Source organism: Triturus cristatus, chromosome 12, assembly GCF_964204655.1.
Source record: "Triturus cristatus chromosome 12, aTriCri1.1, whole genome shotgun sequence".
In the NCBI taxonomy this organism is placed as follows: domain Eukaryota; kingdom Metazoa; phylum Chordata; class Amphibia; order Caudata; family Salamandridae; genus Triturus; species Triturus cristatus.
Genome location: NC_140595.1, coordinates 27697977 through 27719769, shown reverse-complemented (window position 1 = coordinate 27719769; position 21793 = coordinate 27697977). Strand labels below are relative to the sequence as shown.

Genomic DNA, 21793 nt, shown 5'->3' with positions numbered 1-21793 from the left:
GGCCCACCTGACTGTGACCGGAACTGGTAAGGAAATCTGATGCCTAAAGACACCCCTGTACAAGAAGTCCCACGGCCTTAGGTGGCCCAACCAACGGTGTCCCAGCATCCCCAAGACATCCCAACTTACCTCTCCAACCTGTGGTCGCCTCCAGAAAGTCTCCGTGCCTGAGCCTGTAGTGTTTTTTTTATGACTGGAGAATCCCCACTGAAACCAACAGGGCACCCGACGCCAATCTAGCACCCTGCACCCAGCCGCCTCTGTGCTGCTGTGGGTGCACCTTGGCCCTGAGCTAAACCCTAGGAGCTTTGCTTTCACATCTAAGTGGTGTGCCTGTGAGCAACCACCAACCGGAGGCACCCTATCCCCTTTGGATAACATTGGGCCTCAGCACTCTGCACCTGGCCACCCTAGTGCCGCTGAGGGTGCTGTTTGAGTGCATCTTTGACCCTGGGGGAACCCGTGTTCCAACCGCAGGAACTCAACTCCCAAGACCAATTACTCACCTTTAAAACAATAAACTTGTTTTCTCCCATAGGACTTCATTGACTGTTTTCCTGGGGAAAAAGTTCTCTGTGTGGAGTTGAAAATTGTATGAAAAGAAGTGTGTTTTGAAGACAAATTTAATTACTTACCTTTCTTTTAACTAGGAAATGTCTTGCTGAGTAAGAAAAGTAATCTGAAAAGTAATCTAAAAAGTTATCATAAAGTAATTACAAAGTAACTGCACAGCAATTTCAACTATTACTGAACATTTGACCTACCTGGAACAAAGTCAACTGTATTCAACTGCATTATCCTTGAAAAGTGCTATTATCCTTAGCTGTACCAAGTTGGGCTTGGTTCTTAAAATAAAATACAACTAAGAAATATTTTTATACAAAACAAATTGATCATAGTTCAGTCTTTTGAGTGTGTGAAATCATTTATTGCCTGAATGTGTACAATAAATGCTTAACACTACCCTCTGATAAAGCCTTACTGCTCGCCCACACTACCACAAAAAGAGAATATGGTATTATCTACTTGTACCTTTGCAACCCTTTGGGGATCCACTGGACTCTGTGCACACTGTACCTCACTTTGGTATAGTATATACAGAGACAGCTTCCTACACCCTTTAACAGCTTACTGTCTTTTATGACAATTCTCTTTGGTACTTGCATGATCAGGAGGGGTTTTTAGCCAGCATGGTGTCTGTCTGGGTGAATTCTGTGAATTGATTAAGAGGTGCTGAATGAACCTCTAAGGGGGCGGAATCAATGCCTAATTGTCGGTATAACCACTGACTTTATACATGCGCTCCTTTTACAGTGATTGTATGAACAGTTAGGATAGTCGGTTAGAAAAGACAGAAAATCTGGCATGAATCCGGCCCTCCTAGGCCTGTGTTGTACATCTGTGAATTAATTTGTATTGAAATGAGGGTTCACTTTGCCAGCATCAGATGTGTTTCTGATATGATTATTGCTTGGCGAGCTCTCACGCAGCATTGCTCATGGTCCACTAGTGAGGTTTACACGCTGTTCTTGACTCCTCTGCTGTTCGGTTACTGAGACAACACTGAGTTTAGACGATAAACATCAGCACTGATCCCACAGCTCCCCTTTTAATTCTAGTTTTGAGCCCAACTCTTGGGGAGTGTGCACTGTTGAAGGGTTGAGACACATGGGGACTGTGCACTCTCAAAGACAGATGCATGCAGGTTGTGCATTCTCAGGGACAGATGCATGTGGACTGTGCATTATCAGTGACCGATGCATGCAGACTGTGCATTCTCAGTGACCGATGCTTGCGGACTGTGCATTCTCAGGGACAGATGCCTGCAGACTGTGCATTCTCAGTGACTGATGCATGCAGGCTGTGCCCTCTCAAAGACAGATGCATGCGGACTGTGCATTCTTAGGGACAGATGCATAGGGACTGTGCATTCTTAGAGACTGACGCATGGGAGCTGTGCACTCTCAAAGACCGATGCATGGGGTCTGTGCATTCTCAGGGATAGATGCAAGCGGACTGTGCATTTTCAGGGACAGTTGCAAGCGGATTGTGTATTCTCAGGGACATATGCCGGTGGACTGTGCATTCAGGGGCAGATGCCAGTGGATTGTGCCTTCTCAGTGACCGATGCATGCAGATTGCGCATTCTCAGGGACAGATGCCTGCAGATTGTGCATTCTCAGGGACAGATGCATGGGAAATGTGCAATCTCAAAGACAGATGCTTGCGGACTATGTATTCTCAGGGACAGATGCCTGCAGACTGTGCATTCTTAGTGACTGATGCATGCAGGCTGTGCCCTCTCAAAGACCGATGCATGTGGTCTGTGCATTCTCAGGGATAGATACAAGCGGACTGTGCATTTTCAGGGACAGTTGCACGCGGATTGTGTATTGTCAGGGACAGATGCCGGTGGATTGTGCATTCTCAGGGATAATGCTGGTGGACTGTGCATTTTTAGGGACAGATACAAACAGACTGTGCAAACTCAGGGACAGATGCCTGTGGACTGTGCATTCTCTGGGATAGATGCAAGCGGACTGTGCATTCTCGGGGATAGATGCAAGCAGACTGTGCATTCCCAGTGTCAGATGCCAGTGGATTGTGCATTCTCGGGTACAGATGCCGGTGGACTGTGCATTCTCAGGAACAGTTGCCGTCGGAGTGTGCATTCTCAGGGACAGATGCCAGTGGACCGTGCATTCTCAGGGATAGATGCTGGTGGACTGTGCATTCTCAGGGACAGATGCAAGCGGACTGTGCATTTTCAGGGGCAGAAGCATGGGGACTGTGTATTGAAGAGACATGTCAGGCTTAGGAGTTGTTTAGTGAGTGATAGAAGCTCACCAGGCTATGTACTCCGAATTATCAGTGGCTACAGTTCACCATAAGGAAGACTATAGTAAACCATACACATTAAATTACTGAAAATAACACATTCTGAAATAAAGATGTGTTGGGCGAAGCCACCTGCACCAATCCGCTCAAGCCTCCCTAGAGTCTCCAACCTTTCAGACATGCCTACAACACAGAGTGGAGTTCGGTAAACAGACTCCAATCACTTGGGTTTTGTGAGTCCCACAACACCGTTACCAGGCAGCAGGGACGCCCCAACCCTGTGATACATGTGCTAATTTAGATGTTATTGAATGCTGCTCCATGATCACTTGCAGCACACCCAAGGATCCAGCCTTTACAAAGGAGGGAACAATAATTCAAATACACTGTTTAAATAGAGAAAATAAGATAAAACCGGTTGTTACCAAATTGTGAAAGCTAGAATAATACAAAAAAAGTACGTAAATATAGTGCAGCGCTACATGTTTCGAAAATAGAGTTCTAATAGCAAAAATATAGTGACCTTTTTATTGCCTTTTACACGTGAGAGACTTTTGGCTCCACTGGGGTCTACTTCATTGGGTACTTTGTTTGAAGTTAGTCTGGGGTTCGAAATATAAAACTGTAGGCATTGTAGTGGGTGCTAGGGGAAGATGGCTCGCGTTTCCTGGTGAAGTTCGCTGATAAACCATTAGTAACACATTTATCTACCGTAATAGGTAGTCACTTTTAAAGAAATTCCTGTCCTTGCGTCTGTAGATTCACATTTGTTCGTAATTCTCATTGTACAGCTGCTGTTGTACAGGTATGCCATTTGCTCCTCCATCCTGCAACTTGAGTTGGGAGGAAGCATTCTCCATCCATGGTTGGACCAGGGCTAAACCTGAGGTCCTGGCCTAAACAGAACTCCCCAATTCAATCTCTCCTCCTCCTCCTCCTCTGTGATCATGTCTTTTGAGATGGACATTACCAGAGGTTGCGTGCCTCTGGGGTTTTGTCCAGCTATGGGCTCATCATTGAGACACGTAGAGAACCTACATGCACCACTCCACTTGCAATGTTCAGACCGCGTGCTCTTGAAGCTTCCATCTATTGCAGTCTAGTTTGATCAGGAGCCTCTTGAAACCTGCTTGCGGAGTCCAACACTGCAGTCGCTGCCTCCTTCCATAATAGTGTTGGGGGACCTTTCAGTAAACCGTATATAATCTATGCAGTATCAGTCCAGTGACTGTAGTTACACACTTCATGTGCAGTGCAGTAGTAGTACAGAGATTGTACAACTTTTATGAGTACAGAACAGTTTATAAGTAGTGCAACATGAGTACAGACTGTTCTAAGAGAACAAGTTTGTTCTTTAGCAGTGCAGTGCTAATGTTCATCTAGTTCTCATGCAATGCTGTGCGTTTGTAATTTTATACATTGTTGGCTCTCAGAGCCATTGTCACAACATTTCGCCATGCCTCTCAATTTTCCTGCATTGTGCTCTTTCAGCTCGCGGCATCAGCCGGCATTTTTTACCTGCGTCGGCTGCTAGCTTCAATCTTGGGTGCTGTTAACATATTGAGACGCTCAAAAGTAGTTTCTTTTGTTCATTTGCAGTTGATGCTAAAACCAGGGATGCTGCAGAGAAATTGGCTCGGTTTGTTGTTAGGATGGGACCAGAAATGGAACGATTTACTAAAGCCGAAGCTGCCAATCCACAATTCTGGTAAGTAGCCCTGTCGCCTCTGTAGCCAGTTTGTTCCCATTCAGTCCTCATCTCCTCTGGGGTGACATGATAACAATATCTGTCTCAGGGCACACAAAAGAAGTGAGTTGGACTTCCTAAATTCTGCAGTCTACAGTCATCACGCTCAGTGGAAGATGTTCCTGCTACTGTCAGGACGCTGAGCTGGCTCTGCGATGGCAGGCTTCACCATGGACCTTAGCAGTCTTTCCGCCAACTGTATCATTTTTCAGAAATAAAGCTTAGAGATTCCCTTGGGATTCTCTTTGTATACGGGATATATATCCTGTATCACAAGTGTGTTCCTTGATCAGTTACTGACTAGAAGTATTCACTCAGAGGTGCTGCAAAAACATCGGCCTATTTCCTGTGAATTATTTGATCAATTTTTAAATATTCTGAGCACACCAAAACATCTCGATTTAAACTAGAGGTATCATCTTGGAGAAAAGCAAATTTGTTAGATTTATATTTTGAAAGGACATTTTGCAGTGTACATTAGCTCGGTGCTATTGGTTTGTCTTTGAAACATTTGCAGTTACTCTGAAAGCTCCAATCCTTGTCGCCAAACCCCAAGGTGCTGTGTAGGGGGCAGCACACACTTTAAAAACGACTGGTTTACAAATGGGTTCTATCAGAGGTGTATCGAACTTGTTTTGTGCCATAAATAATGTCATCATCCCTATGTCGGTTTTAATATATGATGACAACCCTAGCTCGCATGGCTGTGTTACTTGGATTTTTCTCCAGGTCAATTATGTATGGAAGAATGTGTAACTGCGAGATGATTTTTCTGTTTTGTAGGTTTTTGAATCAAAAAGACCATCCAGCGTACGAATTCTACCAAATGAAGTTAGCAGAGTTTAGCAAGGTCAAGCAGACGGGTGAGCTTTCCAGTTCGAAACCTCCTGCGCAGCCCAAGTCCATCTCCGAATCTCAAAGCCCCACTGACCAAGCGGCAGAGCCCCGCAGCGCGCTGCTGCTGCTCTCCGAGATCTACGATTCCGATGAGGAAGACTCTCAGCCCAAAGATGGGGCATCACAGATTGGCACGAAGCAAGGCCGCGGTCAGCGCAAATCTCGAACGAGAAGGACTTCGTCAAACACCAAGCGGACGTCTACCAAGCATGATCCACGTGTAGGCATCAGGTTGCTATGATATTTATCAATTTTTCTTCTGCCCTGATCAGTAACATGCACTAGTTATTCAGTAAAGGGTATCTTTTGTCGGTAATCTATGTTCAAACAATGGCATCTTTTCACCTGAGCATGATGGAAAACAAAGGGTGTATAAACCTTATATGGTGCTTCTAGAGGGCTGCATGTGTGTGTTTTGGGATGCTTAGCCAACTGTGTGGCCATGGCTGGAAGGCAGACAGGTAAATTTAACAAAGGAGCACAACGTTGAGTCTTTGGGGGCTTTCTGAAAGCGAATGGTTCCACAAATAAACGCCAGCAATTGACGGCCCTCGGTAGAGTGAGGAACATCTGAATGGTGATTTAGTGAGGCCACCACAAGGAACAGGGCAGAGTATTTTCAGTATTAGCGTATTTTGAATGGGTTGATAAAAGGATACATTTGTACTATGGCTTATGCCATTCTGTCATAGATCCACGTCAAGTAGATTTTTGATAATCTTATTTTGAGATTACTACTTGGAGGGACTTTTTTTTTCCTCTCTTGTCTCTGATATTTTTTGGGGTGTTATAAAGATGTTCAGAATACGTGAGCTAAAGTTAGTGAGGCACAGCTTTGGTTTTAGCAGTTCATCTGTACAGCGTCAAGGAGTGGAAATAAGAAAATGGAGTCTGAATACTGAAGTAACCTTTAAGATAACTTTATTGTTTGAAGGCACCATTCATAATGTAATGTTTCTAAATGCTCACTGAACAAATGGTGGGTGTACATAGTTCTGTAAATTTATGTTTACCTGCAAAATCCAACATTTTATTTTCTTGTGTTATATAAATATTTTAGGTCAAAGGTATCAGAATGGCAAAAATATTTGAGGTCAGCTGACGAGCTCGCAAATCAGTCGGTGAGAGTTATAATTCTTGCAAGTAAAATCGGAGCAGTGAAGAAAAGGCTTGCTCGAGACATTGCTGCCTCGAAGAAGAAAAGAATGGCAAGGACAACCATAGGCACTCAGACTGAGCCTGAGGTGCCTGTGGCGAAGGAGGTGCCGGTCAGCATTAAACGTTCCCCTCCAAAGCAAAGGCCTCCAGCCAAGGTCAAAAAGCTGAAAAACCCGACCGGAGCAACTCCTGTGAAGCCAGAGTCGTCGCTTCCGCAGAAGGTCTCAGATGGTATGTGGTATAAAGTTATTGTTTTCATATTAAGAATATTTGCAGATGTAAGTGGGACATCACATGCATAGGGTCCAGCCCCTTAAGTTCCACGTGTGTCGCATCCTCCCTTGGTTCAACACTGTCCATAGAATGAGGTTACACATATGGTATCAGAAGCCTCGGAGTCAAATTTACCTCCTCTCTCAGCTCAGTCTTGTTTCATTGCTGTGCAGACAGGAGGGATACTGGAGAGTGTTGATCAGCATGGTGCTTTAGTCACTATGCTTTCTGCAAATAACTCTGACTTCTCCAGCCTGGCTCTTTATGTTCACTTTTGCCATGGGCGCCTTCCAACCAGCGTGCATTCCAGTTCCTACCCACACTCCTCTTGCATGATTGAGAAATGAGCAACATATCTATGCTTAGCGATGAGAAGTGGGCATTGATAATGGTGCCTACAGACAACACGGGGATTTTCATAGCTCCTGGTTTTGCTAATAATGCTTCGCCTGGAAAGCTTTCCCATTGTGATTATCAAAGGTTGTTATCAGATTCCACTGCCATTTTTAACCTCTTCGACGCCGATGACGGAACGGTTCCGTCATGCACGTCGGTTGGGCTGTGCTTATGACGGAACCGTTCCGTCATGGCCCCGCCCGCGCTCAGAACTTTCAGCACCGCGCAGCGCTGAAGAGGTTAACAACGTCCATTATTTACCAGTTAGCGGAGTCCCATCACTACTAGGTTCAACCTCAAATCATCCGGCCTTTAATTTACTTTTCAAAGTCCACCTTGAATGTCACTGGCACAGAGCACGTCACACAGACCTCTTCCAAGCCCAGACCCGTATCACCCCACTCCGTTTCAGCCATGGAAGAAAATAGGCAATTACTCTTCTCACTCAAGATTTAACACAGACGCAACCTGTTTACTCAACTGAAATGGAACAAGCCTCCCAACAATATTCAGACTGACTTAACGCCGCCTCAAAAAACATTATCTAAAATAGGAATAAACCCTCTGCACCCTGGTTCTTGGAGGCTCTTAGTTTAGAAAAGCAAGGTGGCGCTTACAATACGACTCGCATGACAAAAATGCATTCAAACTTGCTCTGTCCAAATACAAAAATTTACTGTTTAAGGAAAAGTGCAACTTTTTTACACAAAAAATAGACTCGTCAAAAAGAGCTTTTTTTCAAATTGTCTCTAAGCTTTCTTCCCTATCAGGCAGTAAAATAAGGAATCATTCTCAAACCTTCTGTAAAACACTGGCACACAATTTTAGGGATAAAGTCAAGAAAATCTACTCGGAACTCGAGTCCTCTAACGTCTCGAGGGTTTGGTGGATATCAATCAGGCTAGCTCCAGCCAGTTGCCTTTTACTGAATTCCTCCCGTCACTTAGGATCAGATAGCCAAAATGGTTAACAGCGCAAAGTCTGGTGAGATCCCTGCCCTCCATCTGCACCAAAAAAGTGCCCGACCTGTTAGGGACCATGTTTAGCACAGGAGTTTTCCTTATTAATGGTAAAGAGCCTCCATACTCCCTTTTGATGATGATGAAAATCCCAGTCTCAATCCAGTTTATCCTAACAGCTACCGTCTAATATCTCGAGTCCCTCTTCCAGCTAAAATTACGGAAAAAGTTGTGAAGACTCAGCAGGCCGAGTACATACAAGATAAACAGCTACTTGACACAAAGCACTTTGGTTTCGATCCGGGCATAGCACAGAAATAGCCTCAATCAAAGCCACAGAGGAGATAAGTGCACAAAAGAACAATTGATGGACAGAATGTTGAACAATGTCAAACATTCACCCCAGTACAGAGATCTGGGCATAAATCCATCGTTTTTTTGCACCCATGCCATTCCAATTGCAAATCAGTCTTGACCCTGGTCCCCCTGGGAACAGTCCAGCCCGGACTGCCACAATAGGTTCTCCCTGGTGTAGAAAACAAGCTTCCTAGTACCGGTTTTGGGGTTTCATCCCTCATCAGCCAGGCTAGATTGAATCAAGTGGCATGGAGAGCACTGGAGGAATTGGGGTGGTATAAGTTTTATTACTGGGATAACCAAGCTCTGGAACAACCTCCCTCACATAAAAACGTAGCCCACTTTGATGTCCTTTAGGAAAGAACTAAAACTGGATTTTTAATAACTATGGGTCCTCTGCAATGATGCTGATGCTGAAGTTAGTCCCAAGACACCTGCGGTAATAGGAGCGCTCAATAAATTCCTGTAACATAACATACGTGGCTTTGTTTATCCCCATCTCCACACTCTAGTTCTGAAGTGCGCATGCGTGCTTCCTTTCAGCCAGCAGTGATCTGAAATCGTGACATACATGCTCTGGCTCTGCTTGTTTGTCCGGGGCCAGCTTGCCCAGATTTATTGCTGCCACTGTAGTGAAGACCCTCAGGAGGTGAATGAATCTAGAACACCCGGGACAATGTGCTGCATGGCTTAACACTAAGACCTATTGGCTAAGCCAATGCTTGTTTTCTCTGCCCCTTGTTGACGGACCACCCTGAAATTTTCCAGGAAAAAGCTCAGGTGGCTGGATATATACATATATATATATATATATATATACACACGTTTTATGAAGATTTGTCAAATGGTACCAAAGTTATCTGCAAATCAAAAAGAAAGCTCTTCCTGTGGAAACGCAGACCTAACTATAAACACTTAATGGCGACTATATACTGGTGCTGGCTTAGCGCGTCATCCCTGGGGCTTTAATTACTTTGAGGAGATATCAATTAATATTTTTTGTACATACCTTGAGAGTGCCTCCTCTTTTTCAGTTTTTGTGGCACCTTCAGCACCATTGCCGTGGTCTCATCCTAGATACATCTGGGACCCTTCAGCACTGTACCCATTGCCACAAGCTCTGGATTTGATTCTTGATCCCCCAGCATCTGTTTCCAGCTCCACAGACATGTTTCCCATGGCAGATGCAGGCACTGATGCTGACTGAGCATGAATGAAGGTATTAATAGGACATGAACACAGCCACACAGGTGGCTTATCGAGTTCCTCTTTAAGCTGGCTGTTGAGCCCTCCTCGGGCTGGCTGGGATAGAAAGTTTCCTCTTATTCACATTGCTGCAGTTCTGATCTCACTGATTAGGAGGCCTGCATTCTTGATCGGCCCACATTCTGAACCTTTGGCATCCCCGTCTTGAATGCAGTCCCATCAACCAGGAAACTCAGTGAGCGTCAATCCTCCGACTGTCTTCTGACAGGTCAGGGACATCATAAAGGTGAACCCTTCTGTATTACATGGAGGACATCTGAATTGTACATAGGTCAGATTATACAATCGCCGTTGTTTTCTCATAGTCCTCACCTCTAAAATGGAAGGAATCCACAGGTTTGATTCAATAATGACCAGTAGTGTGTACATTTTCTTCGGCTGACAAGCTCAGAATGGACAGTCCGCTTCTTGTGAATCTTTTTGTGATGAATCATATTGCACTCTTATTATGATTTACCAAACGTAAACTTCCAGAATGGATCAGAACTCATTTGCTTGAGGTTGAAAGTTTAAATTATTGGCGTCCGTACACCACATGCGGTATGGCCACCCTCGTACAGTTTGGATTTGTATGTTAGAGTGGGTGTTCATCAAAGGTATGGTACCAAATCTTTTTTAAATGGTGAATCAGTGAAAAAGCATTCATTAGCAGAACAAGTTACTCCCCTTCCTAAGTAGATTTTGAGTAGATTTTATTCCTTCTGCACTTTCATCATATCCTTCCTGCTAGCTTTCCAGAGACCTCACAGCTTCGGCGTTCCTTAAAAGGCCTCTTATTTTGCTGTTTCTTTTTGTTAACAAAATTGGGAATTTGGTCGAAACTGAATTTGTAGATTGCGCTTTTAGAAGATAAGCATCACTTTGATCACCTGTCTGGAGCTTTTCTTTAGATTCGCTTTGTTGACGCCTGGCACCCCTGAAAGTAGTGCAAGCTTCGCAAGTCCAATCTGGGCCAGTCACTTCGTTTTTAAGATTGTTAATCTTAAGCAGAAGTAACATGTATCACTACATTTTATACATTTAGTAGGTTCTACTGGCATGGGTAAAAGCCAACATTTTTCAAGGTGATGGGTAGGCATAGGATTGCATTGTTTTTTTTTCTTTCAAGATAAGTGCTGCAGTGAACTTTTGGAGGACGGTAATAATTAATATACACATATATATTTTTTTTAGAACTGTTAACCAGTATATTTTTTTTCATTCCTCACAGTTGATGCCAGAACCAAAGAAACTGCAGAAAATTTGGCTCGGTTTATTGTTGAAGTTGGGCCCAGTATTGAAGGCGGCTTTAATTTAAACGTGCTCTCCAAAAACCCAGAGTTCTGGTAAGTATTTGAGACAATCTTCTTGTGCCAAGCATCTGTGTTGCTCCGCTCCAACCCAACAAACATAGTTCCCCCCTCCTCGTGGTGACATTTTAGGACAGATTAGATGTTCAGTTGGTGGAAGTCTCTGGTGGGAGGGAGCCCAGGGTGTTTGTCTCGCTGGAGAACGTAGACCGGTCAGGTTTGAAAAGATGGTTATATGGCATATAGCGGGGAAGGCACTCTTTAGTAGATAAACTTTGGCATATGCCATTTCTTGATTAACATTCATTTTGCAATACATTTTAAAAAAATAGTGACAATTTGTCAAACTAAAAATAGAGTAATCCCAAGGGAGAAAGGATTTGAAAAGTAACAATTGCCTAGCCACACTGTAGGAGAACACTTCAGAAATGAGAAAAAACTGGGTTGCGTCTGAGCACCACCGCAACTGTTTCTTGAAATGATTGCGGTTTTTTTCCGTTTTTATTTTGAGATTGACAATTGCATGTCTTCAAGGAAATCGTTCTTTGTAATTGGTTATTGACAACTGACAAGAAATGTTGTATTTTTTCCCTTATCATGTACTCACATTTCCTCACCATTATATTACAAAGTAAAAGGCTATGTGAGCAATCTGGAGCACTTTGTGCTCTTGCGCGCACTAGTAACCAGTGCAGCTTATCTTAAGTTGCTTAGACAAGGTCCCACGTCTAAAGACCGCCAACAATCCAGCTGCCTCATTCACCTCCCATTAAAGCTGGTTGCGAGGAGTTTATTCAGAAGCTTCAAGATAAATACTTTCCCTTTAGTTTACAATTAAAAGCAAAAAAAGGTGAACATTCTTATAAGGCAGGATGATGCTGAACACTCGGACCATAAAGGAAGAGCTGCCAAAAAACATTTATGGGACTCAAGTGACAAACTGCTTCATTTCTTTTTGGCATCAGATGTTGAATATGTCTGGCATTATTCTTATTGGTAGATGCCCAACACATAGGCATTGTTGGCAGATGTTCAGGAAGTTGGTGATGCAGGGATTCCCTCCCCCCCCCCCCCCTATATAACCAGAAGGTGTGCCTTAGATAACCATAGATTGCCCCATGTTTGTCTGCCACCTAAGGGAAGAAAACTGTAGCAATAGTTGCACCTTCTTTTCAGCATGATGGTATTACCCATATATCATACCATATCCCATATTTGGGACAGGCAGTACACTTCTAAAGTGGAGCCATGTTGCCAGTACGACATTAGAAGTATGTGCAACATGTTGGGAGCTTTCTCGCAGTACGTGGGGGCGTCTTCATGGGCGTTCCCCGAGTGTCTTCCTTGGTTTTTATGGTGGTCTTCACAGTGCTGGTGCAGCCAAAGACGGTCAGGCTTGAGTTGGTAGCTGGTCCATCACCATCTTAGGTGCCTGAATGCAGTTCGATAGTGGAGCAGGTGGAAAACCTGTCTCTGGTATGAAAACCTTTCGCCATACTCAAGAGACCAGTGAAAAGATGGCTGTCTGTTGTCGAAAGACCTGTTGTGGACAGTACCAGAAGCGTACAGTGGGCTTAGAGCTATCCCATTGCATACCATTGGTTAGCTTTCTCGTCACTCTGTCTTGATCTTATTCAATACCTTCCCTTCTTGTGTTAGTCCCTCCACTGGAGCATAACTTCTTCACCATCCTTTTGACTGAGTGACTTGTGTCCTTTCACTGCTCACATTCAAGCAGCTACCTTTTTCTTTTAGCATTCCATGAGAGCGCCTATGTTTTCTTGCGCTCTCCCATATGTTCTGCTTTTCCCCCTCAACTAGACGTCCTGTGTCACTCTGTCTAGCCTACTCTTTAAAAAAAAATTGTTTTAAATGTATTTTCCCCCCGCTCCTCTACCCCCTTCCTATTGCTCTCACCACCCAGCATTGACACCTGTCCTAGTCCAGTCAATCTTCTTTTTCATATTTTTCCCGGGAATTGGCAGCTGTCATTTACTGCCAGGCTTCCGCATTTTCAAGAATGCGTAAAAAATATTTTTAATTTACTTTTCCAAGCGGCATCCACCATCTTTGAACAGTATATTAAAAAAACATTCATTCTGTATGCAAGCACATACATGATGATGAATGCATGCACGTCATCACACATGCAGCCACATATGGAATGACAGCAGCTATAGCGTTATGTTGCGCAAGTGCAGGTTCACATCATCTCACCTTTTTTTTGGCAATGCTGCACAGTATCAGCATAAAAGATTTCTTCTGGCCGATGCTGCGCAACATTTGAGAAGGTAACACGTTTTGGATTTGGCTTGTTATGTCTTTTCTGAAGGTGGTGCGATTTTTCTTTTAGTTTCAGTGCACATGCAAAACCATCCCCTCTTCATAGTTGAGGGTCCAGGTGATCTTATGGTAGGTTAATGTGAAATATTTGAGATTATTTTTCAGGCTAGCCTACACTGAAGAGAAAGATTATTTTTTTTAAAGATGCAGAGGTTACCAAAACAGCAGCCCTCCCTGACATACTGGGATCATGATGTGTAGGAATCAGTTGAGCGGAGTCGCCCAGAAACTGAGGATCATTTGTTCAAGGGAGTCCCTGTCGCATACACTGGGGATGTCTGCTCACAGATTCCCAATCGAACAAAATATCCCTTAAATGCAGGGATGAATTGAGCAGTGTCAGAATCACTTGAACAACTTTTCTGCCTGGCGTGCGCCATACACCATGGGTTCCCTTTAGGCAGTCGAAAGACCACTCACTCCCCCATAGTGGGACATAAAGGTGCCACTGCTCCTCACTACACACTTCTTCCTGCCCTTCTACTGTGAAATCAAAGTGTACATATAATATAGAATTTTTGTAGCTAAATATTTTCCATTTTGTTTGCTCCACAGGTTTTTGAATGACAAATGTAGTTCAGCGTATAAATTTTTTCACAAGAAGTACACAGAATTCTACCACAAGTGGAGGCCTGATCCTGTGAAAGCCGACAACCTTGGAAAAGCTGCACTTCAGGATTTTGAATCACAGACTTCAAAATACCCAGATCCCACACCTCCAGATGTTAAGCCTCTGGTATCGCAAGACACTGATCCAGACTGTTTTATTGTTGAGCCTGCTCCACAGCGGTCTAACCCTACACCGCCTGCACCACAGCGGTCTAACCCTACACCGCCTGCACCACAGCGGTCTAACCCTACACCGCATGCACCAAAGCGGTCTAACCCTACACCGCATGCACCAAAGCGGTCTAACCCTACACCGCCTGCACCACAGGGCTCTAACCCTACACCGCCTGCACCACAGGGCTCTAAACCTGTAGAGATTTTGCCGCAACCTGCTGAGCCGGTGCAGCCAGCACAACAGCCTTTGGAGGCTGTACAGGAAGTGTCCCAGAGCTCTGAGCCCCCAGAGCCTGAACCAGACTACTCTATTATGGTTAGCTGTTGCTCAGATGACGAAGATTCTGAAAACCCGTGATTTTGAAGTGTCAACGATCTGTGCGCCAAAACTGTAAGTCTTAATTATAATATCCGTCTCCTCAACCACTTTCCCCTCAGGACTTGTATCTTGAGATTACATGCCTTACCCCTTCATATGCAATAGCCAAAGCCTCGACCCCTCTCCCAAGTTAAAATGTTCCAAGCCTTCTGCCCTGTGATCCCATGCCTCACGCTCAAGGTAGCAGCCTAAAGCCCAGGCATCCAGTATTGCTTTGTGTCGATCTTCGGAGCTCATGTCTCACATTTCACTTTTGTCTGAAGAGGAGTTTCCAGACCTCAAGTAGAAATTGGGTTTAAGCCAGAATAGACTCTCGGCAGGGCTCTGTGCAAAAAGTAAGATATTGTTAATAACTGTTGATTCAAAAAGAACAATCTAAAAATGGAATACGGTGTTTTCCATAAATGAAGATATATTTAGATCTGTTTACCGTCACCTGGTGGAGAAACTCAAATCTTTCCAAATTATCAGAAGACCCAACTCTTCCTCAAAGCTCATGGCCTTGACCAAGTGCTACAAGCCGTAGCCTGCCTCAGCTCACATTTGCCGAGTGCGCTGAAGCACCCATCAGCCTATTATAATGATACACAAACATAAAAATAGTTTAAAATCAATTCAGTTTTAAATGATTCTGCAGCATTTTATCTGAATGTGATGATGTAGATTCACTGAAGAAAAAACTGGTACCCCCATTAATTATTTTCTTTTCAAAATCAATATTTTGAAGCACGGACCAGGCAGCAGTGCTGACAACCTTATAATGTCTACTAGAATTGATGTGTGGGACCAGTGTCATATTTTGCATCAAAAAAGGGGCTCCCAAATTTTTAGATCTTTATATTGGGAAGGGGTGGAGCACCTCAGCGATTGAGGCAGGGTGAAATACTTTTCATTATCTTTATTCCTTTCCACCAACATGGGGATTTTTGATTGCTCTCCACCCAAGCTCAACTGACTTTCTCTTGTCCAGATGTAATAGACCCATGACTTTTGTTTGATGAAACTTGGGAGTATTGCACCCTCTCTTGGCTGCGTCATGTTGTCTCCTACTAGCACCTTACTATCTGTCGTGGGGAAGAACTGGACGCATGGAATGTATGAGGGCACTTTTCAAAAGTAAGGACGGCGGAGAGGATATGTGTCCGAACATCACATCTTCGGTTTCCGTATTTTGTGGGAGTTAACATTTCAGTGTGACAAGGCAAACATCCTTTCCATAGAAACTGGGTTCCCTACAAAGCACCGGCAGATTGTTAAATTAATCTGCCAGTAGTAGTGTGGTCACACTATAGTGCCTGTGTTTTTGCAAACATCTCATGAAGAATGGGGCATGACTTAATATAAAGCAGTGATATGAAATCACGTGTACATGCAAATAACTTAAACAGATGGCTTTGTTTTTGCTGCAGGATCTCTTCCGTGAAGAATGAACCCTTGAAAAATCTGAATTTCTGCCAGTCCTGTACGTAGACTTTGGTTTGAACCCCAATGTTATATTTGAACAGCTTGTTTTGTATCTGTTTGTTCTACATTGACAATACCCCTGGAGTAGTCATTGTGTGGCAATGCATGGTTTTAATAAAGCTGAAAACACAAAAACCTATGTCTGTGCATTCAATTTAAACACACCATTCTATAATGACGATTGCATTTCTAGGAAACCAGTTAATGTGAATAAAAGAGCATCACTGAATTAATCTATTGCTCCTCAGCCATCTGCAGTCAAAGAACACCTACAGCTTTCGCTTATGTTTTACTGGACTTCCATCTCAAAAAGCTATATTTCATTGTCCAATTGATAGGAATAGAAATACATAATTCCCTTTTGCAATGAATTGTTCTGAGATAGCATGGATATGTAGTACATGCCTAAAATAAACAAAAAGGGTCGTGTAGTTCAGTCTAAATAGGTCTCACCGAGTAAACCATGTCAAGTTACGCTGATTCCTTCAGTTACGCCAGAAAGGGTCAAATGAATGTCACTGATGATCTCAACCAGAGAAGAATGTCATGATCGGTGTAGTGAGTGATCTCACACTAGGTCTTACTACCTGTAGGAAACTGGCTCTTTATATAGTATACCAAAAAGAGGTATACAGTCCCAGTATCCCTTACAATTGAACAGGTGCGTGCTCTAGCAATCCCAAGGTGATCTCTTAGGGGGCAGTGAGGTCGAGCAGCCCGAGGCTCATCAGAGAGGAGTGTTAGACATCTACAGCATACACACAATCGCATGATGCACATGATTCAATGAGGAGATGCACACCAATTTCTAAAAATACCACTTACCTTTATATAACTTTAGGCATCAAAATCAGGTAAGTACGTTTCGAGGTATAAGTTCTTACAGTTTAAAAAAAATCAACAGTGCAATTTAGGGAGCAGTAATGTTATCCTATGGAGGAAAGAAAAACAGGTACTTCACAACAGCTTACAGGACCGAAGATGAGTATGTGGCAAGGTCCAAGGCAGCACCAACAGGTCACTGCAGACAGCACTGGGGCAACCGGTGTAGAGGTGCTTTTCAGCTTTGGGTGCCTCATGTAAGTCTATGGGGTTTGGTCTGGTCACAAGGAGCCTGCAAGCTGGGACTGGGGGACCAGTTCTGCTGAATCAGCAAGGGGTTCAGGTCTCACAATGCCCGGGGATGTAGGGACACCATTGGTCCACTTCTGCTGAGGACAGGGGTCTCTGGTTTTCAGGACAGAAGACACTCGTGGTAGACTAAGCCAGCACAAAGAGGCTACAGGAGGTGGTGGAAAGTCCACTGTTGGCAAAAACAAGGTGTGCTTAGTCCCTGGAGGGTCTGGGGACCACGCTAGCACAATTGGCCCACTTCGACTCAAGCTAGGAGGCAGAGGTGCTTTCTGGTGTTGGATTTTCAGCTGTCCAGAGTACTCGCAGTTTTCCTTGTATAGATGCAAGGGAGCAGCTCTGCTACTCCACCGGAGGTCTTGGGTGAAGGCATGGCAGTCCTTCCAGGCTTTTGGAGGTACAGCAGCTGCAGGACGAGTCTTTGGTGCAATTGTGGGTGACAGCAGGCTGGCAGGGTTGGCGCCAATTCGGTTTCTGCTCCTCTGTTCTTGCGGCTCCACAGTGTCCTCCTTTCAGGTCGGCAGGATTTGATTTCCTGGTGCCAGGCGTTCTCCTGAATACTAGATTTATGGGGGGTGTATGGTAGTAGCCAGTGCGCATAGCCCTGTCTCAGAGTTCCCAATTCTGCCATCTCCGAGATGACTGACTTCAAATTTATGTGTTCACATCAGGTAGACATCTTAGGGGTGGAACTAGTCTAAGGGGGAACACGCCTCACTGACTACTAATTTTCACATCTATCCAGGCACCAAATGGGCTCATGCCCCTCCCCCCCCCCCGCCTCTGACTGAAGCCAGTATTGCATACCAGAGGCTGTGAGATCTTTGAAGCTCCCTGCCTTGGAATGCTAATTTACGGTCATCCTGCTGGAGTTGGTGTAAAACACCTTCTGCCAGAGCTGGCTTTGTTCCTGACCTCCTGAGAGAGGGGCGTCGGAAACCAGCCTGTGGTGACAGGCTGGTCAGAACTAGCCAGTCAGCCCACTAGTAGTTGGTTGATTTTCAGGGGCCACCTCTAAGATGTGCTCTGTGTGCATGTATTCATAAATCCATCATTGGAATCAGTGTGGGTTTATTAATACAATATGTTTGATAACAAACATCTATGGTTTGAGTGAATCCGAAGCCATTATGTAGCTGTGGAACTCATTTTTGACCAGTGTCCAGCACATGTACCTGAAATGGCTTTCCTGTTCACTTATACTGGCAGTAATAGAACTGGCCAGCACAGGGGCATATCTGCTCATGCAGTTATGCCCACACATGTAGTAGCATGCTCCCTGCATTAGGGCTGTAATGCCTGCTGTAAGGGTGACTTACCTGTACTGCGTGCAGTCGGCAGGCATGGCACACAAGGGTGTGTGTCAGGTCGTGTTTTCCCTTTCGTCACCAAGACATGCAGCTTGCAATTAGTCTGCATGAGTTTGGTAAGGGATCCCCTAAGGCAGTGTTCTTCAATCTGTGGGGCGTGCCACCGTCCATGGGGGGGGGGGGGGGGGGGGGGGGGGTAGGGGGGGCGCACTCCACCCAAAAATCTTACCTTTGTTGTCTTGTTTTTCCGCGTCCCACCTCGCAAGTTATCACCCATTTCGAATGAGAATTTTTGATTGGCTGCTGCTCCAGCTTTCTCCAATCAGCACGCAGGAACGTCACCAGTGACGTTTCACCAATGAGGGGGTCAGCAGCTGAGATTCCAGGAAGTGCCGCGAAATTTGCAGGCATAAAGCTTCCTGCATTTCACGTTTGCTGCCTTTTTTCCCTGGTTTCCTGTGAAGGCTTTCCTACATTTTCCCGTCGTTTTGTTGTGAAGGACTCCAGAAATCTGCACAGGTAGGAGGGCTTTCTCGAAGGGGGGGGGGGGGAGGGGGATGTTAGGCTGATATTCGGCCGTAACGGAGGTTTTGAACACATTGGCCGCCTAAAAGCATTCTCGCGCACAGCGCTTTATCTGTGCATTGCTGCACTGCCGGTAAGCAGTCTAGCCTCAAGACTTTCCTTCCGCAGGGCAGGTGCAGGGGGAGGAGGGGTGGGTGGTGCACTTATTTCCTGGGTGCTACAGGGCCGTCCTGCAACGTGGTGATCATTCACCCACGCTGGAACCGTTCTGTGCTGTCGGGTTTCAGTGCTGGCCTGCACTTTTTCAGTTGTATATAAATCACCTCGATGGCTACTATTGATGCGCCCAGTTCGCTATGTTCCTTAACACTTCCTCCGCTGCTGCAGAGGATTCCCCCTTACGCACACCACAGCCTTGAATTAGTATGTTGTGGTGTTGTGAATCATGTTCCCATCAAGGGCAGAGTGAGCATTCGTCCTGCTGATTGGCTGCACTGGTTTATACTGGACCCAGGAATTTGTTCGGTCAGGCAGGAGACGGCCGACATGGCAGAGAAATTCAGCATTCTTGAGGAGCAGTGGCGGAATTCTATGGAGAAGTGTTTGAGGCTTGTTTTAAAATGTGAGCATGTTATTGCTTGTAATTTGATTTTGTAAGTGTAAATATCTTAACCGATATATTTCCTGATTCGCTTACCATAAGCTTGGATTTTCGATAAAGTGCTCAACCATATTCTCACTCAAACCACCTTCTTAAATTTGTATTCTGTGCCTGCACATAGGTCTAATTAGCTCCAATTGCATTTGAACTTTGACTCACGGCGCTCCAGAGTTTTCATTTGCAGTGGTTCAGATTCCTCTCGCAGCTCGCACAAGTCCCTTGCCTACTCATTATATCAGCGTCTGAGGCGGAGGGCACATGAATGTTACAGAAGGGAAGTTTTCTAGCCTGAACGTGGTCCCTGCAATGGTACCCCATACATTGCTCATTTCTTCACTTACATATGTCATCATCCCACAGTGCAGCCTTTGCAAACCCAAGCCTATATTTTTACTGTCAGCCATATAGCGCACGTCTGGCATGTGAAAGCAGGCTATTGTAGCACTTACAAGGCTCCTAGTCTTATTCGAGGTAAAGAGTAAGAAGGCTGAAGAACTTTGGAGATCAGTCCCATGTCCAGAGTGAGTACAGTGCTTGTGTGTTTCTCACAATCTGGTTTGTCTTTTCCAATTAAGGAGGGACTACACATATCAGTATGCAAACGATCATTATTTTTTTCTTGAGTGTTAAACATGTCACTGATTTTTATTTTTTTTATTTGAAAAATGTCCAAGGAAACCATCCTTTTAAATTGTTTTAAAATTGATTTATGTTGGTGTTTTCTCAGGTGAGACGCTTTGCATGAAACTGCTAGACCACTTCCGAGTGTGAGGCTGCAGACCTACTATCCTCATCTATAAATCTTTATTTGATAATCCCCAGTGGTTGCTACTGCTAATAAAAAGCCAAAATCAACATCATTGCATGGTTTGCAAAGGGATGGTGTGGAGCTGGTAATGATGTTGGTTTTGGCTTTCTGTTAGCAGTAGCAACCACTGGGGATTATCAGCTGTTGCACACAATTTTCAAAGCAGTTTTACGTGCCCATTTGAGCGGAGGTGAAAACGTTTGTTTTGAATAGCTTCCAAGTAGCCTCCATGTCATTCATAACATATCGGCCATTCCTGCCATTTTAGTCAAGACAGTTTTGCATTCTTGGACTCGTAATTTCGATTTTAGCATGGCAAGTATGGGATAAAACGTAAAAGTATATTCCGTAACTCCAATGCTTGCTGAAAAATCAGAGCTGGTTGAGAGCTTCGTTTTAATAGTAAATTAATGTCAGTCTCACAGTGGAAATGCTAACTAGAGACAAATAACCATGAAAATTAGTGAAAAGTGGGAATCCTCATTCGTGCAGAGTAGCCTTCATATTTAGTGTAATACAGCCGTAATATTTAATGTAGGGTGACTAATAATTTTAAAGGAAAATCAGAGCAAACTGGTCTTCATGATCAGAGCCCTGTGGCTATTGAAATCAGTGCAGAGTGAGCAACATGTGCAGTCTTATTAGGGGTACGGTCACAGTTCTCTGCCTCACCAAGACTCAAAACATAATGTTGTTGTCCTTGTTGAAAGTCAATGCTGTGGGTTTCAACACTGATTGTTCAAGATGTTGGTTCTTCATTAGGTCAGGTATCCAAACCTATGCTTCACAAAGGGACTTGTAAAAATATATGGTGGGAAAGCGCACATATCTGTGACACTCATTAAGTACAGGCGGTTTCAAGAATCAAACAAAAATTGGAAGTGTTTTTTATTGTTTTATTTGGTAAGATTTTAGGACCACTTCTAAGTCTCAATGAAACATGTACCAAGTGCTTTACCTAGTCATGAAGTATTGAGTCCTGTTGCACACTTTAGTTCAGTGACTTCTTAAGAGTTTCTCCTTGCTCAGCTGGGTGTGATTTATAATATTTATGTTTCCCTCATCTTCTTTGCTTCAGAGAAAGTGTCATAGTCGTTGAAATGTCACTCATAAGACACTAACATTATGAAAATGTCACGCACAGCAATCTGAAACCTTGGCAGCTCTGCACTTCCCAGGAGACCAATTGACTTTAAGAGTCCCACACAT

At 44.3% G+C, this 21793-nt stretch overlaps 1 protein-coding gene across 2 annotated transcripts in view; it reads left to right on the top strand.

Moving 5' to 3' along the window:
- LOC146772280 (uncharacterized) overlaps positions 1-16284 on the top strand; it is a 62162-nt gene extending 45878 nt beyond the window's left edge. For both annotated transcript variants that reach the window (XM_085639966.1, XM_085639967.1), the window contains exons 6-11: positions 4438-4546; positions 5369-5713; positions 6543-6871; positions 11102-11216; positions 14079-14697; positions 16095-16284. In XM_085639966.1, coding sequence (XP_085496092.1) covers positions 4438-4546; positions 5369-5713; positions 6543-6871; positions 11102-11216; positions 14079-14664 — 1484 coding nt within the window. In that variant the 3' untranslated portion in view covers positions 14665-14697; positions 16095-16284. The remainder of the gene's footprint in view (positions 1-4437; positions 4547-5368; positions 5714-6542; positions 6872-11101; positions 11217-14078; positions 14698-16094) is intronic.
- The last annotated feature ends 5509 nt before the right edge of the window (positions 16285-21793 follow it).